The 14978-nt window shown below is 43.4% G+C and overlaps 1 protein-coding gene across 2 annotated transcripts in view; it reads left to right on the top strand.

Annotated features, from left to right (window-relative positions):
- Nucleotides 1-14697, top strand: part of fat4 (FAT atypical cadherin 4) — a 118988-nt gene extending 104291 nt beyond the window's left edge. For both annotated transcript variants that reach the window (XM_074649053.1, XM_074649052.1), the window contains 6 exons: nt 401-486; nt 2192-2371; nt 2798-2922; nt 5208-5425; nt 8642-8903; nt 11565-14697. In XM_074649053.1, coding sequence (XP_074505154.1) covers nt 401-486; nt 2192-2371; nt 2798-2922; nt 5208-5425; nt 8642-8903; nt 11565-13474 — 2781 coding nt within the window. In that variant the 3' untranslated portion in view covers nt 13475-14697. The remainder of the gene's footprint in view (nt 1-400; nt 487-2191; nt 2372-2797; nt 2923-5207; nt 5426-8641; nt 8904-11564) is intronic.
- The last annotated feature ends 281 nt before the right edge of the window (nt 14698-14978 follow it).

The raw sequence follows: 14978 nt of genomic DNA, 5'->3' as shown, positions 1-14978 counted from the left end.
TAGCCCAGCCTGGCTAGTTAGCCAATTAGTTACGAAAGAAAAGCTCCACCTTAAATCTTCTTTTCCCAATAAACTGAGCTTGTTTACCTCCAACCACTGATTTCCAGTAAAACTAAAACCCGAGTTAGCTGAGTAACATTCGGTAGAGAATAGTTATCCGTGGCAGTGTTAACTGAACCAGTACCAGTGACACACTCACTCACACATGACACTGATTATAAAGAGGAAGAAACAGAGTGACTGCAACCAATTATCAACCACAATCTAGCAGAAATTGCTTTTGTTGTTTTGTTGTTTGGTGTGTCAAACGAGGAATAATCGAATGAGGCAGTGCAACTTCGCAGCTGTTGGTCTTAAAAACAATCCCACGTGACATGCATGTGTTTCTGTCATCATGTAGGCTGCATCCCTGACTGTGGACCTGTGTGGTGATGACCAGGAACCAGGCTACTGTGCTGTGAGCAATGTGGCAGTACACACGGACTGGTAAGAAAATGCATACAGGACACAGATGTTCTGCTTCTATGATCCAACTGTATACATTAAAATAGTGTTGACAGTTTCAGGTCCAAGGCTGGAAAACTCAATGCATAAAGATGTTTTCCATGTCTGGCATAATAATGGAAAGTATTACAGAACCCATAGTCTTTCTGCACCTGGTGTGAACATATTATACATATACGGTATATGCTGAATGCTTTCCAGTTGTTGTTTGACTTTACCTTTTACCCCTTAAACAAACTTGTGAAACAAACTGTTTAATCGATTATCAAAAAAAGTTGCCTATTAATTTAATAGTTGACAATCTATTACTCGATTAATCATTGCAGCTCTGGATAGAAGTAAACCTAGTTCATAGCATACATGATTTTTCTCCTCTACCATCCTGTTAATCATCTGGCGACCCCTTTGGTTTCTTTTATGCTCCATTGTAGTGGTCCTGACCCCCAGGTTGGGAACCATTGCCATAGATGATGTCAGAAAATAGTTTTTTTTGTCAGATATGTTCATCACCATTATATGTTTGTTGAGTTTGGCTTGGTAAAGGGGGTTAATTCAGGTCCCAACACTGAGCTGAGGAATGTGTGTTAAAGCTAAAATCTTTATTAAACTGAATAAATAAACCAAATATAACAACCTAAAACTTTTATGCAAGGTGTCCCTTGTTTCTTTCCATTTTTAATAATGGATCTGACTGTTTATTATCCCTTACTTAAAATATGCTGTTCTATAGAGAATTGACTAGAGAATCTGACGCAGCTCTATGGAGAGTAGGGATGTTGTTTTTTCCTTTTTGCTTATTTTATTACTGCCTTAAGGCCTTTACACACCGGGGTCCTGGGGTGGTTTTTTTTGTTCAATTAATTTGCATGTCAATATTTTTTTCAAATTGTTTTTTTCATTATAAATACTTTTGCAATGAACACGAATATTACGTGGCAAAAAGGCGACGTCTTTTTCTTTTTTTACGGAAAAAAGGTAAACTTTTCTGAGCTTTCGCACCACCAATAAAGACATCAACCAATCACATTGTGCAGAACAGGTTGAGTTGTGCCGAAATGTATATTTATATCAACTCAGAGGCTCCTCATTCTGAACCAAGACTGCAAACTTTATTAGTCCTTTCAACCTTGACAAAGGCAGCATAGACCAGATCCACTTCTGTTCCCGTTCCCAGTGTTTAAAGGCCTTTTCTGTCATCTGGATGAAAGCGAATCGTTTAACAAGTAATATGCAATTCTCATAAATCTTTGTGTGATGATGATACAAAAACGACTCAAAGTTAAAAAAAAAAAAATGAAGTCATCTGTTGTAAATATGCAATACATGATGTAAACCTTCATCAAATCAGTGGATGATCATTGCCTTTAGACACAGCTCCGAGCCAGGCCTTGTGGGGTGAACGCTTGACACTGTACATGTGTTTTCGCATGTGTGTGCGTGCATGTGTGTGTATGAGAGAGAGAGAGATTGATTTGGCAGATGAAGAAGGGCCACAGAGGTCTGCAGAAAGTTTATTTTGTCAGGATCTCAGGACCATGTTGTTGTGAAACTCGCTGACCTGCGGTGTCTTTCTGTGCGCGTACTTGAATGCATTTGTAAGCTTTTGGATTTCTGTGCATGTGTACTTTTGTGTCTGCGTTCATTTAAGTCTTTGTGTGTTTCTGTTCATGTGTGTGTGTGTCTGCAGGATCCTGGACGTGCAGCCCAACAGGCTCTCGGTTGGAGGCGTCAGGTCAATAGAACCCGTCCTTCATCGGCGCGGTCAGGTCGCCACCCACGACTTTGTCGGCTGCATCATGGAGTTCGCCGTCAACGGCCGCCCGCTGGAGCCCAGTCAGGCGCTGGCATCGCGTGGCATCCTTGACAGGTCCGCATACCCCAAACCCCCTTCCCTTTACTCCCGCTTTCACCCTCTCTCCATCATCTCCCTCTTCTTCCCATCTGTCCGTCTTCTCTAACCTCCTCGACTCTCGCTGTGGGACATCTGTTCACACTCTCAAACCCTCGGGAGAGTTTTTAAAAAGATGTTTTTTTAATACAAATGGCAGATTTTTGACGGGGGGGGAAACCAATTGCAGAATTCCATAGATTTTTTTTCTGCTGGTGAATAGTGAGGCGAGAACAGATCTTTTAATATGCTAATTCTCTCGGGGTTCTTTATGGGTTTTTTGTATTGCAGCACGGGGAGAGAAATCACGGCTCATCTGCCCCTTTTTTCTTTTTTCGGCGGACCCCCCCACGCCCCCGGCTGCCGCTGACTTGTCAAACTGACGTTGTTCTTGTGTGTCTGTAGATGTCCGAGACTGGAAGGAGCCTGCACCGCCAGCCCCTGCAGACATGGGGGAACCTGCTTGGACCACTGGTCTTGGCAGCAGTGCCAGTGCGTGGACGGCTTCACTGGCAAATTCTGCGAGAAATGTAAGTATATGCATTTGAAGTTTTATTGCTGAGGCTGCACTTAGTCAGGAATATTCCATCATGATTATTTATGATTCTTCCCTCATGAGTCATCCAACTGCACCATATAGCTTAATCTGGGCCACATCACTGCGTCCTGAGCGTTATTTCAAAGCATGTGTGTATTTCATTATAAAAATACTCAACATCAGAGAGCTAAAACAGAAACCTTTGAGGTTCACAAAAAAAATTGCCAGAAACATGTCGCTACTGTGTAAGGTGCTACTTTATGTTAAGCAATGCTACCAATAATCGTTGCCACATTTATTTTGAAACTTTCATACTTGGGGAAAAAAACAAGATCATTATTTGAAAAGTCCGGGAACCTCAACACTTAATTTTTCTCTGTTCGCCGTTGGGTTTGATCTTGTGGGAAATGTGCTGGTTTGCTTTATGGCACGAAACAGGATCACAGCAACATATCCTCTAATAGAAATGGAGCGTGCTCTTCTCAGTCATGTGTTTCATCTTCAGGCTAGAAAAAAAGAGAAAATAAACATGATGCCAGGAAGTTCAGGGAGTGACAAGTAGGAACATCCTTTTCTCAGAAGGAAGCAATAAAGTTTATGAGAAAATGTTGAGCCATAATACCAGTGATGTGACTTACTGTAGATATTAGTCATCTTGACTATGGTCTTGTGGTTACAGCAAATTTAGTCAATTGTACCCATCAGTCAGTGTCTTAGAGAAGAAGAGCATATGTCCAATGCAGCTAATGACTCTCTTGGGTTTCCTTTAAGGTCAGCAGTCATTTTTTGAAAGACAGTTTTCCATTCAGCAGCACGAATTTGCGTGTCCACGTTAACCAAAGTTGAATTTGATGCTGAATATTTGCAGAGATGTAAAACCCACCGTTAGCTGACTCACTAAACAGATTTTGCTGCAGCATTTTGACATTTTCAGTGCCGGTGTGGCTTCGTCTTAAATCCAGCCGCAAATTCCATGAGCATTAGATTTTGTTCTAATCTGCACTGTGCCGTATATTCAAGAGCATTTAAAGTGAGGGAGAGGGAGAACGGCACAAACACAAAACATTGTTTTAATAGAAATCATTATAAACAACAAACACTTTACTGTGTTACTCATGTAAAAATAGTCATATTTTCATTTCAACTGTGTATCCATCTTTGAAGGGAAATTATTCTGTACTACGGTTCTGTTAATTTAGACTGTTCAGTTTCAGTTTATTCACAGTTAATATACAAGTACAATCATAAGACATAATGGAGAAAGTACACATATATCTAGATTTGAAAAATACAGTAATATTTACAACCTACAAAACACCTAAGACGAACCAAAGACCCAAAAATCTAAAATAACCAAACCCTAACTACTAAATGGTCCCAAAACATTTATTCCATCAGTCTAAACATTGATTAAATTGGTAGGATACAAAAAATAGAGACATATGGCAAATGGAAATAACAGTAAAATTAGATTTCAGAGGAGTAACTAGTTTAGAACTGTGGCCTGATCTTTCTTCACACTTCAAAAAATTAATTTGTTTTAGTGTTTATTAACATGTTTAATGGCTACATACTTTGTATGTGTTAGGGTTAATAAGCTATGATGTTGATGTTACAGGGACTGTGATAAATAAAAATGCAGATCACACTTTCTGGCGGCATAAAAACATTTTTTTTACTCAGATTTTATGTACATGGTGGTTTGTCTTTATACTTTGACAGTTTACCAAATATTGGATTTAAAAAATGGCAATATATCACCCTGCATACAGTACAGCAATATATCTCAATATATTGAATCGTAACCCCTGTATCATATGTATCGTATCTCCAGATTTTTGCCGATACACAGCCATTTTTAACATACCTAATTATTGAATTATAGCTTCAGAAAATGTGATCATATCGTATATTAGCAATGCTCAAGGTTTACTCACCTAATAAGCACATAATAAATCCACAACCTTTTTATTACATCAAGCAATTATTATGAATCTTTGGGAACACATTTACATTTCAGGTTAAGCTCTGAAGGGAGTATAGGTGTGGGTTCATTGTCTTGCTCTGATTAACCTGCAAACTTCACTTATGGGAAGGTATTTGGCACCACTAGTGGGAATGAAAGGACCAATTAGTGGTTATGGCAGTCGGATTAGGAAAATCTTTTGGCACTGAGCGTTCACCAGCTCCAGAGTGGAAATATTAGTTTTTACAGTCACTGTGAAACTTGTGTGAAGTCAGACCAGATTGAGGATATTCTCTCTCTTGATCCCACAGACATGACCGCAGACACGGCCCTGTCCCTGGATGGCACCGGCCGTCTGGACTACTCCCTGAAGCAGGGCCCTAAACGTGACGTCCTTCTGAGGCAGTCACTGCAGGGCGTGACCTCTGACCCAGCGGGTCCCAGCAGCCTGGAGGTCAAGTTCAGGACACGCAGCAAGAGCGGCACTCTGCTGCATGTGCAGGAGAGCAGCAACTACACCACTGTTAAGGTGAGACAGAGGAAGTGAGAGTGGAGTGCATACTGACATGTGGCAGCAGGGCTCAGAGAAACAAACCATGCATTGTCAAATAAGTGAATATTAATGTGTGTTTGAACATTATACAGACTGTACTGCACCAAAATGACTCACATGGTAAATTCATCATAGTGTACAAACCAATACTCCCATATTCTTCTCTCTCTCTCTCTCTCTCTCTCTCTCTTTCTCCCTCCCTCATGCACTCTTTAGTGTTTAGTGAAATCAGACCACCTCTAAATAATGAAACGCAGCACCTCAGGTGGTGGTTTCACAATAAAAGCCTTTCAAGGAAGTGAATGGCCCTGAACTGATGCAAGTGTTCATGGGAGGAAGTCTGGCGTTTGCATTATCAGCGCACAACAGCAGCAGCAAATTACTATAGCCAACAGGAGCAGATCAAAGAATAGAAAGGCTTCCCACTAAAACATATTAAAATACACTTTCCAAACTATAAATAAAGTTCAGTTGAGGTAAGTGAAGGTCCTGCCCAGTACTTACTGTGTTCCTGCTGTTTTTCCGCATCAGTAGTGTTTTTAATGTCGTGTGAAAGACAGTCAAGGTGGACAACAAAGTTCCGTATTAACAAACAAACAAACTAACTAACTAATTGTAATAGAAACTAACGTGCACAGTCGCTCATCCAATAGTGTCCCGCTGCAGAGCTCCGGGTTCGGGAACCTCCGGCGCTCGGACCCATGGTGGCAAATCACGTGTGTTTATTGCGCTTCCTTATCAATAAATAACGTTTACATGCCGCTGTATTATATTGCGCAGTGTATTGTCCACCAATAACACCAAGGTAAACAATACAACTGTGGTATTTCGATATAACTGTAACTTATAAAGTAAATGTTAGGTTATACAACCTAGGTTAGGTTATAAGCAGCAAATATTATTTTATTTATTTTATTTATTTTATTTATTTTATTTATTTTATTTATTTTATTTATTTTATTTTATTTATTATTTATTTTGTTATTTAATGTTTTTGCTTGATTTATGTTGCTTAATTTTTGTTTGCTTTGTGATTTAATGCTTGCTTGTTTGTTTACTTTTTGATATTATTTGCTGCTTAATGTTATCTAACTTTGTAAGTTACAGTTATATCAAAAAATATTAAGGTTGTATTGTTTACCTTGGTGTTATTGGTGGAGGTTGTGTGGCTTATTCAAACTAATGAACACATGCACATAAAGCTCTGCAGATAGAACCTTCTCCATTCATCTGCCTCAAATCTCAAATAATGTGTGGTGAACTGTCTGTGAAGGTATCACAATTTAGGATACCGTGGCATAGGAAATGTCCCCATGTTCACATAATGGCATTTCCCCTAAATTAAAAGCACCACAAGTTGTAGCAGAAGATTCAGCTCAGTTTGTTACTCTGCTAATTAGCCCGCTAATTTTTGCAGAGCAGCCACTGTTAATGTAAGAATCAGCCATGAGCCATACTTGCACTCATTAGCTAACGTGCGAGTCATAATTAGTTCATGAGCGTGATTAGCTTCTAGTCGGTGCCAACACACAAATCAGCTTCGGCTCATCCATTCGTTTGAGATGACAGAGCTGCGGTTGTGCAAGATGACTGCCAGATGATTTGTTGCCTCCCCAAAAGCATTTGCAGTCATGAGCGTGTGTTGGTTTGTGTGTGTGTGTGTGCTGACCATAGAAATAGAATAGGAATAGAACGGACATTCCCATTCAAATCAAAGTAGCAGCATGTTGTAGCGGGCTGACTTCCGTATAAACTAAACCAGCTTGCGGCAAGTCAAGTTATTCTCATACGGATATCAGTTTGTTGTGTGTAGAGGTGCGGCAGCGGCACCGTCCCGGGCTCTGAAACTCTCCCGACAGACAGAAGAACATGTCAGCCTGCTACACCTGACTCTGAAAGGTCTCCTGAGTGTTTGAGCTTGAGCAGGATGGTGTGAACACATAAGTGTCTGTACATGTTCACTTTGATTCACCCTCAACAACACCAGTCATCACCCCACACACTCTCTCCGACTACAGGCAAACTCTCTGGGTCTTTCTCCACCACCTCCCTTTAGCCCTCTTTTTCTCCTCTCATCCTGTTCAGCCCCCCCCCCACCCTCCCCTCTCCCTCTGACTGATCCTGGGCAGCTGCCCAAAGAGGCCTGAGCGCTCATTCATCCTCCTCAGTTTTCCTTTTTAGACCTTCACCACCACCGACCCCTTCCTACTTTAGTATCAGTCTTTCTCTCTTATGATTCTGTTTTTCTGGCTCTGAGCAGCTTCTGGTGCTCAACGAATCACCATCACAGCTTCCTAAACAGTCCGGAGAAGTATTATAAGTACCATGACGCCTAAAAAAAGCAGAGCAGCAGGGGACCACATACTGTATATGCACATATGTTGAGAGTCTGAACTATATATACTGAGATATATATAAAAAACTTTCTTTAAAGATGTTTAATAGATAAACTGCATGATCTGTTTTCCAGGTTTAGAGCACTCAGTTTTCTTTGGCTTGGGGGACTTTCCGCTTTTCCCATTTTAAATCAATTCTTCCGGAAGCTACTTATCATTGCTGATTTTTCGGGTTCTTTGAAAAGGGAGGAGAACGGGATTACTTTTCCATCGAAGTGGGGAGTACACATATGAGATTACCATACACGGTGTAAACCGCAAATTTGTCGTCCATGCCAAAGTGAGCTTGATTAATTTCTTTCAAAGACGCACTCTGTCCTCTCTTTTCTGGAAAAGCGGCTCCACCAGTGGGCGTTTTGAACGAGCATGTTTTCTCTGAATTTGTTATTAGCGAGCTTCTGGTCATCATCTGGCTGAATAACATTAGATACGCACAAGTCGTGAGAACATGATTAACGGCAGCGCGTCCCGCCGGGAGGAAGATTTACGAGCGTCGAGCTGCATTTTTGCTTTCGATCTCTGACCCCAACATCAGATTCTAAAAGCAGCGTAGTGTGTTGGTAGTGTTGTGGAGAGAGAGAGATGACTTCCTCTCGTCGCTCGTGATTGATGCTGACATGATAAGTCATTGCATTAATCTGAAAAACAGCATTTTTAACCCTAGTTTATTCAACTCCCCTCAGAGAACATTATTTATCATACGCTGGAAATTAAGAATTATAACAGTCTGTTGATATGCTGTTTAACATGGATGTTAACATGCAGACGCATCGCTGTACTCTGTTTCTTCTCTCAGCTGAGGAACGGCAACATCCACTACATCTCGGATGCGGGCGTCGGGGGGAAGGTGGAACGGACCGTGGGCGACGCCGTGCTGTCAGACGGCCAGTGGCACACGCTCCGCCTGGTCAAGAACGGCTCGGCCACGGTGGTCCTGGTAGACAGCAGCCACCCCAGGGTCATCCAGCATCCAACCCAGGACTTTGGAGGTCTCAGCGTTGTAACCTTTTCCCTGGGAGGGATCCCACCCGGACCTGCTCAGCAGAAAACCGCCGCAGGTGAGGATCAACAGTGTATTTATTATAGAATAGGTCATCAGATCAAGTTATTTCGGTCTATAATTGAGTGCTAAAAACCTTATTTTCTGGCAACTGAGGTGCCTTTGAGCAAGCTACTTAAAGTCGGTAGTGGCTAGAAGGGAACCAGTAAACTGGGGAAACTCTTGCGAGATTGTCAAGTTTAGGCTTTGATCTTGAATAGTTACGGTTAGGATAGGTCTTCGGGCAGAGAATTTCTGCAGATCTCAGATCAGATTTCACAATTTACAGGCTCCCTTCTAGACACGACCCCTTAAAGTCCCCATGAAACAGAGCGTCTCTAACTGCTGTACGTACAACGTATCTCACAGTGAAACTGAATATTTGAGCAGTGTATAGTTACAAGAGGGATTTAAATCAAATCATTCGCATTAGTTTGGGCCCCTAAAAAGTGGGCGAGAGGACTGTTGGCTCCACACACACCTCCAGGGTTGGAAATTAACTTTTCGGTCCACCTTCCACTGTGGCTGTTGGATTCCAAAACCCACCTGCCACTCAATAGATTACAATTCTCTCTTTGGCTTGTGAGTGAAGCAAATCCAGCAGCCACTTGCATATTTTACCAGAATTTGGCTGGTGGCTAATTTCCATACCTGCACATCTCCCTCACCTGTTGTCAGATCAGGCAGAGGCCGAGTGAGAGATGAAAGGGAAACTTTGCAGATTTTCAACCGGCTGTGTGGTAACGTCCCTTCAGCGCAGGCAGTACATGCAGATGAACGGCGCCCGGAGCAGACCACTCAACCGCTGGTCGTTTCTGGTCGGTCGTCATCCAGTGGACGTTCACTGCATGAACTGCCGCGCTACAGTGACACAGAGTCGGTTTAAAATCAGTAAAGTTTCCCTTGAATGAATTAGACCTCAGCCACATTGTTTTTGCCCACTTATATCCAAAAACACATCCCCTCCTGTCTTTCTCCATATTGCTCTCTCAGCTACTTCGATCAAAGAACGCATCTTGATTCGATCCACAAATGATTGTCTAGCTAGTCGCCCAAAGTCGCATTTGATTGGGTGAATTTCTGTAAACGTATTTTTGTTAAACTTTGTTATTTCGGACACGTCAAAATTAAAAAAAATAATTCACAATCATAGTTATTCTTTTTTAACTTTTATTTGGCACCTTTCTAAAAGCTCTGTGGATGTATTTTATTTTTTCAAATATTCATCTATATGTAAATGTTATCAATAAGACCTTTAAGTATGAGTTTCATCAGACAGCTTTAGTGTCCCATGATGATCTAAATGCTGTTTCAGAGGCTTTAAAAAATATTTCACAGTAAAACATTGGATTTTTGTCGTGTTTTGACGATAAACGTGTCATATTTAGAGTCTAAAACTCACAGTTTAGATGTTGCCCTCTCCAAAGCTAACTATGATAATCAAACCCTTGTTGAATGTAAACTCTATTTACATGTATGTGTGTGAATGTACATGTGTGTTTACGTGCTGTGTCAAACACAAATGCCGGAGCTTTCAAAAACTGGCGTTTGACCAAGAAACTCACCCGCTCTCTACCTACTGTAAATCACAAACGCAGCAGCGACCTCTCCTACAGACTGTACGTGTGTGATGGAGCACTCGTGAGCCTTTATAAATCCAATACAAACCTATTTCCCTCCAAATGAATTAATATCTGCTGCTCAAACTCCTTACCATATTTGGTGTCCGTCCAACAACTCTGGCCTGAGATCTGTTTCTATTTGACGCTGCAGAGATTTACCTACTATGAATTTACATTAGCTGAATAAATGTTTCATTATCAGTGTATCATTTATGGACTAAATAACTAATATTGATTTAATTTGACTTTGTCTTGGAACCGCCCTTGAGGACTTTTTGGTGTTTTTGTCTTATTTCCATCTTGGTTTAGTCTTAAATCACAGATCAGATGTCCTCCAGTTTGAGCTAGGAACAGTTGGAAAAGGTGAAAGAGGGGGTTTCCAGAGGGAGGTAGTGCAACACAGTAAATTTCAGAATTTTAAGGGGGGGAAAACAAACCTAATACTATGCACTAATATGGTAAAAAATGAGCAATTTGAATTATTTGTTGACCTTTTGTAGGAGATACAGATCTGTGGAAGACTGCCTGTTAATATGTGCTCTGTTGTGTACTCACTTTTCAAGAGCTAATGAAAAGGCACAAATGGATTTAATCTGCACCGGGATAAATTCAATAAAAATCTATTTACATCGGTGAAGCAGTGCTGTTAGGCTACACACGGAGCAGATTGAATTAAACACAGAGACATGCATCCAACCCAGATGTATGTCTCCAAGCTATAATGTCTCCGACGATGGATTCTCTGTTAGAAAACATTTCATATTTCTTTCAAATTGCAGAACGATTGATTTTTATAATATGAATTCTTCTAAAGGAGTCGCTTACCACAATATATTTAACTTTTTTGTTTGTCCTGAGCTTGAACCAATTATTTGTCTAAACAAAATTGCTTTAGCTCTGATTACAGCTCCCAGTTCCTGTTATTTACATCCAGCGTCAGCAGACATTTTTAAAGCCAGTCTGCTGGCAATCGGAAATGATTCCCCTCCAGGCCGCCGTTACGACCTTGTTAGCTGCTGATGGCTTTTATCTGAACCATTTTCTCTCTCTTATTGCAGGTTTCGACGGCTGCTTGGCCTACGTGAAGTACAACGGGGAGAACCTGCCGTATACTGGAGAGCACAGCCTCGTCAGCTTAACCAAGACCAGTTCGTCCGTCAAGATCGGCTGCAGGGGTCCTAACCTGTGTGAGAGCAGCCCGTGCTGGGACGGCTTGATGTGCGTCAACCAGTGGTACACGTACCAGTGCGTCCCGCCCGGCGACTGCGGCTCTAATTCCTGCCAGAACCACGGCAGCTGTGTGCCGGACCAGCGCTCGGGTTTCACATGCGTCTGCTCCGAGTTCTACACGGGCAAGACGTGTGAGACCTTGGTGGCGTGTCTGGGCGTCCAGTGCCCTGAGGGGAACGTCTGCAAGTCGGCCAACAACGGCGGGTTTGTGTGCAGCCCGAGCCCCACGGCGGAGACCATGGTGCTCCCCATCTGGGCGGTGCCCGCTATTGTCGGCAGCTGTGCCACCGTCCTCGCCATGGTGGTGCTCAGCCTGATCCTGTGCAACCACTGCAGGGGTCGCAACAAGACCAAAGTGCCAAAGGAGCCCAAGGAGAAGAAACCCAAGGAGAAGAAGAAGAAGAAAAAGAAGAAGGGTAGCGAGAACGTAGCGTTTGATGACCCCGATAACATCCCGCCGTACGGTGATGACATGACGGTACGGAAACAACCAGAAGGGAACCCCAAACCGGACATCATTGAGAGGGAGAACCCCTATCTGATCTACGATGAAACAGACATTCCCCACAACAACGAGACCGTCCCCAGCGCGCCCTGCGCACCCTGCAATGGCCCCGAGGCAGATATCGAACACTACGACATCGACAACGCCAGCAGCATCGCCCCTTCTGATGCTGACATCATCCAACACTACAAGCAGTTCCGCAGCCACACGCCCAAGTTCTCCATCCAGAGACACAGCCCGCTGGGCTTCGCCAGACAGTCCCCGTTACCCCTCGGAGCGACGAGCTACAATTACCAGCCTCAGTACACCCAAGCACTGAGGTCCACGCCGCTCAGCCACTCCCACTCAGCGTGCCCCACGCCGAACCCTCTCTCCAGACACTCCCCGGCCCCGTTCACCAAGCCCTCCTCCTTTTACCGAAACACTCCGACCAGAGAGCTCAACCTGGCTCGCCGCGAGGGCAGCCCGCTGGACCTGCACAACGACATGTGCCAGCCGCCGCCCATGTTCAACTACGCCACCCGGCTGGGGAGGCGCAGCAAGAGCCCGCAGACGATGGCCAGCCACGGCCACGCCTCCAGGCCCGGCAGTCGGCTCAAGCAGCCGATCGAGCAGATCCCCCTGGAGACGGGGCCTCCCGTGGGGCTGTCCATCGAGGAGGTGGAGCGGCTGAACACTCCGCGCCCACGCAATCCCAGCATCTGCAGCGCCGACCACGGGCGCTCCAGCTCAGAGGAAGACTGCCGCAGGCCGCTGTCGAGGGTGCGCAATCCCGCCGACGGCATCCCCGCCCCGGAGTCCTCTTCAGAGAGCGACTCACATGACTCCTTCACCTGCTCGGAGATGGAGTACGACCGGGACAAGCCGGTGTCCTACAGCTCCCGGGTCCCCAAGCTCTCGCAAGTCAACGAGTCGGACGCCGACGACGAGGACTACGGCGGGAGGCTCAAGCAGAGGCGGTACTCGAGCCGGAGGGCGGAAGGAGGGCCTGGGATTCCCCAGATGCCGCCCACCGAGCAGCACTACACCCTGCCCCACAAACTGGGCCAGCAAGCCGGGGGCTTCAACTGGGACAATCTGTTGAACTGGGGCCCCGGCTTCGGACATTACGTAGACGTGTTCAAGGACTTAGCTTTGCTTCCCGAGAACGCGGCGGCAAGAGACATTGAAATGAACAGTGGGGATGGATCGGTGACCATCCTGAACGAAGGAGAAGCCGAGCAATATGTATGAGACTATTTATTACGACGTTGTAGAATATGGTGATGTTCTCCATTTTAAAAAAAGAAAAAGGAAGACTGTACATTTCAAGAGGACATTGGACTACATGTTTTTTTTTTACATTATAAGACGACTTTCAATGCAGTAAGGCAGAAAAATGGCACCTGTAACATGACAGAATTTGTCATTAACCACCTTGGAATAGTTTACCAGTCTTTTTCTAGGTCCAAAGTCAACTGTACGATCGTGCATTCATCCCTTTGAGGCCTCATTACAACGTATCCATTGACTCAAAAAGAAAAAAAATGTCTGAATTCAATTTAGTGGCTGCAAAGCTCCGTTCTCGTTATCTTGATCACACATTTCTGTTTTTTATTACCAATATTGCCTCTCCGTTCCTTAAAACTTCTGTCACATTCACAGCTGAGAGATAAGACGTTTAGATAACATTAACACTCACAGGAAGAGAATTCCAGCGGAAACTCCCGGTCTCCGTCTTTTTAGGGGTTGATTTTTAATTTACTTAAAAAGAAGCATGTGTGTTTGATCTCGCTGCACCTGTAGGCGACAGCACGCGGCCCTCGCTGCGAGAGTCAGCACGCCGTTTTGCTCGCACGGTATGGCAGACCCCACCGATGTTATGATCCCTTTTTCTGGTGTGTTTTCTCACAGAAGACTGGCTAAACGCTCCAAGAGTGAGGATTAATCAAGTCTCCTGCCTTACAGACATTTGAGGATTTCATTGCGGGGGTGGACTCTTCCTCTTCTGGTTTTTCTGGCCTACGTTCAGGAGCAGAGGAGGTTTTTTTGGGGGGATTGTGTTGTTTGTCACAATTTTTCTGACCCAGCCAAGCGTTTGATGATGATGATGATGTATGGATCCTATAAACATGACCCCAACTAAAACACTATGAACTTGTGTAAATTTTTTTTTTAATTCATGAGAAATCATGGAGTCATTCGTTGTTGTCCATTATTTTGACATTGTATGGTTTCTAAATTTTTTTTTTGTACTGTTTATTAACTTAAATTACTTAAGCTGTGTTTTTATGGATATTTTCATATGCTGAAATGTATGTTCTTACTTTCGGGGAAAGTAAGATTGAAGACTTATTTTTTACATTTGTTACATATGTAACATCAGTATTTTCCACTTTTGATAAAACTATAACATGCTGTATGCTTTGTACCTGTAAAAAGCCAATAACAGAATAAAAAAAAGTATTTATTTAAAAGCTGTAGTGGTGAGCAACTGATTTAGATAAGCCTTTTTAACCCTCCGAGATCCGATCCCGACCGACTTTACTTTCTTTCAGAGGCTGTAGCAGGTTTTAGAGCAACAAATATACAAATATCAAATATCAAATACCATCTCAAACTAGAAAACCTAAGGAATCCATTGGTACCAACCATGTCTTGCTAGCTTGTCAGGAAGTAACGCTAAATAACGCTCCAAAGTTACGCTAAATTTTGGTGAGGAAAAACTGTCATGGCCATTTTCAAAGGGGTCCTTTGA

Source organism: Sebastes fasciatus, chromosome 10 (assembly GCF_043250625.1).
Source record: "Sebastes fasciatus isolate fSebFas1 chromosome 10, fSebFas1.pri, whole genome shotgun sequence".
NCBI lineage: Eukaryota > Metazoa > Chordata > Actinopteri > Perciformes > Sebastidae > Sebastes > Sebastes fasciatus.
This window is presented reverse-complemented; position numbering and strand designations above follow the sequence as displayed.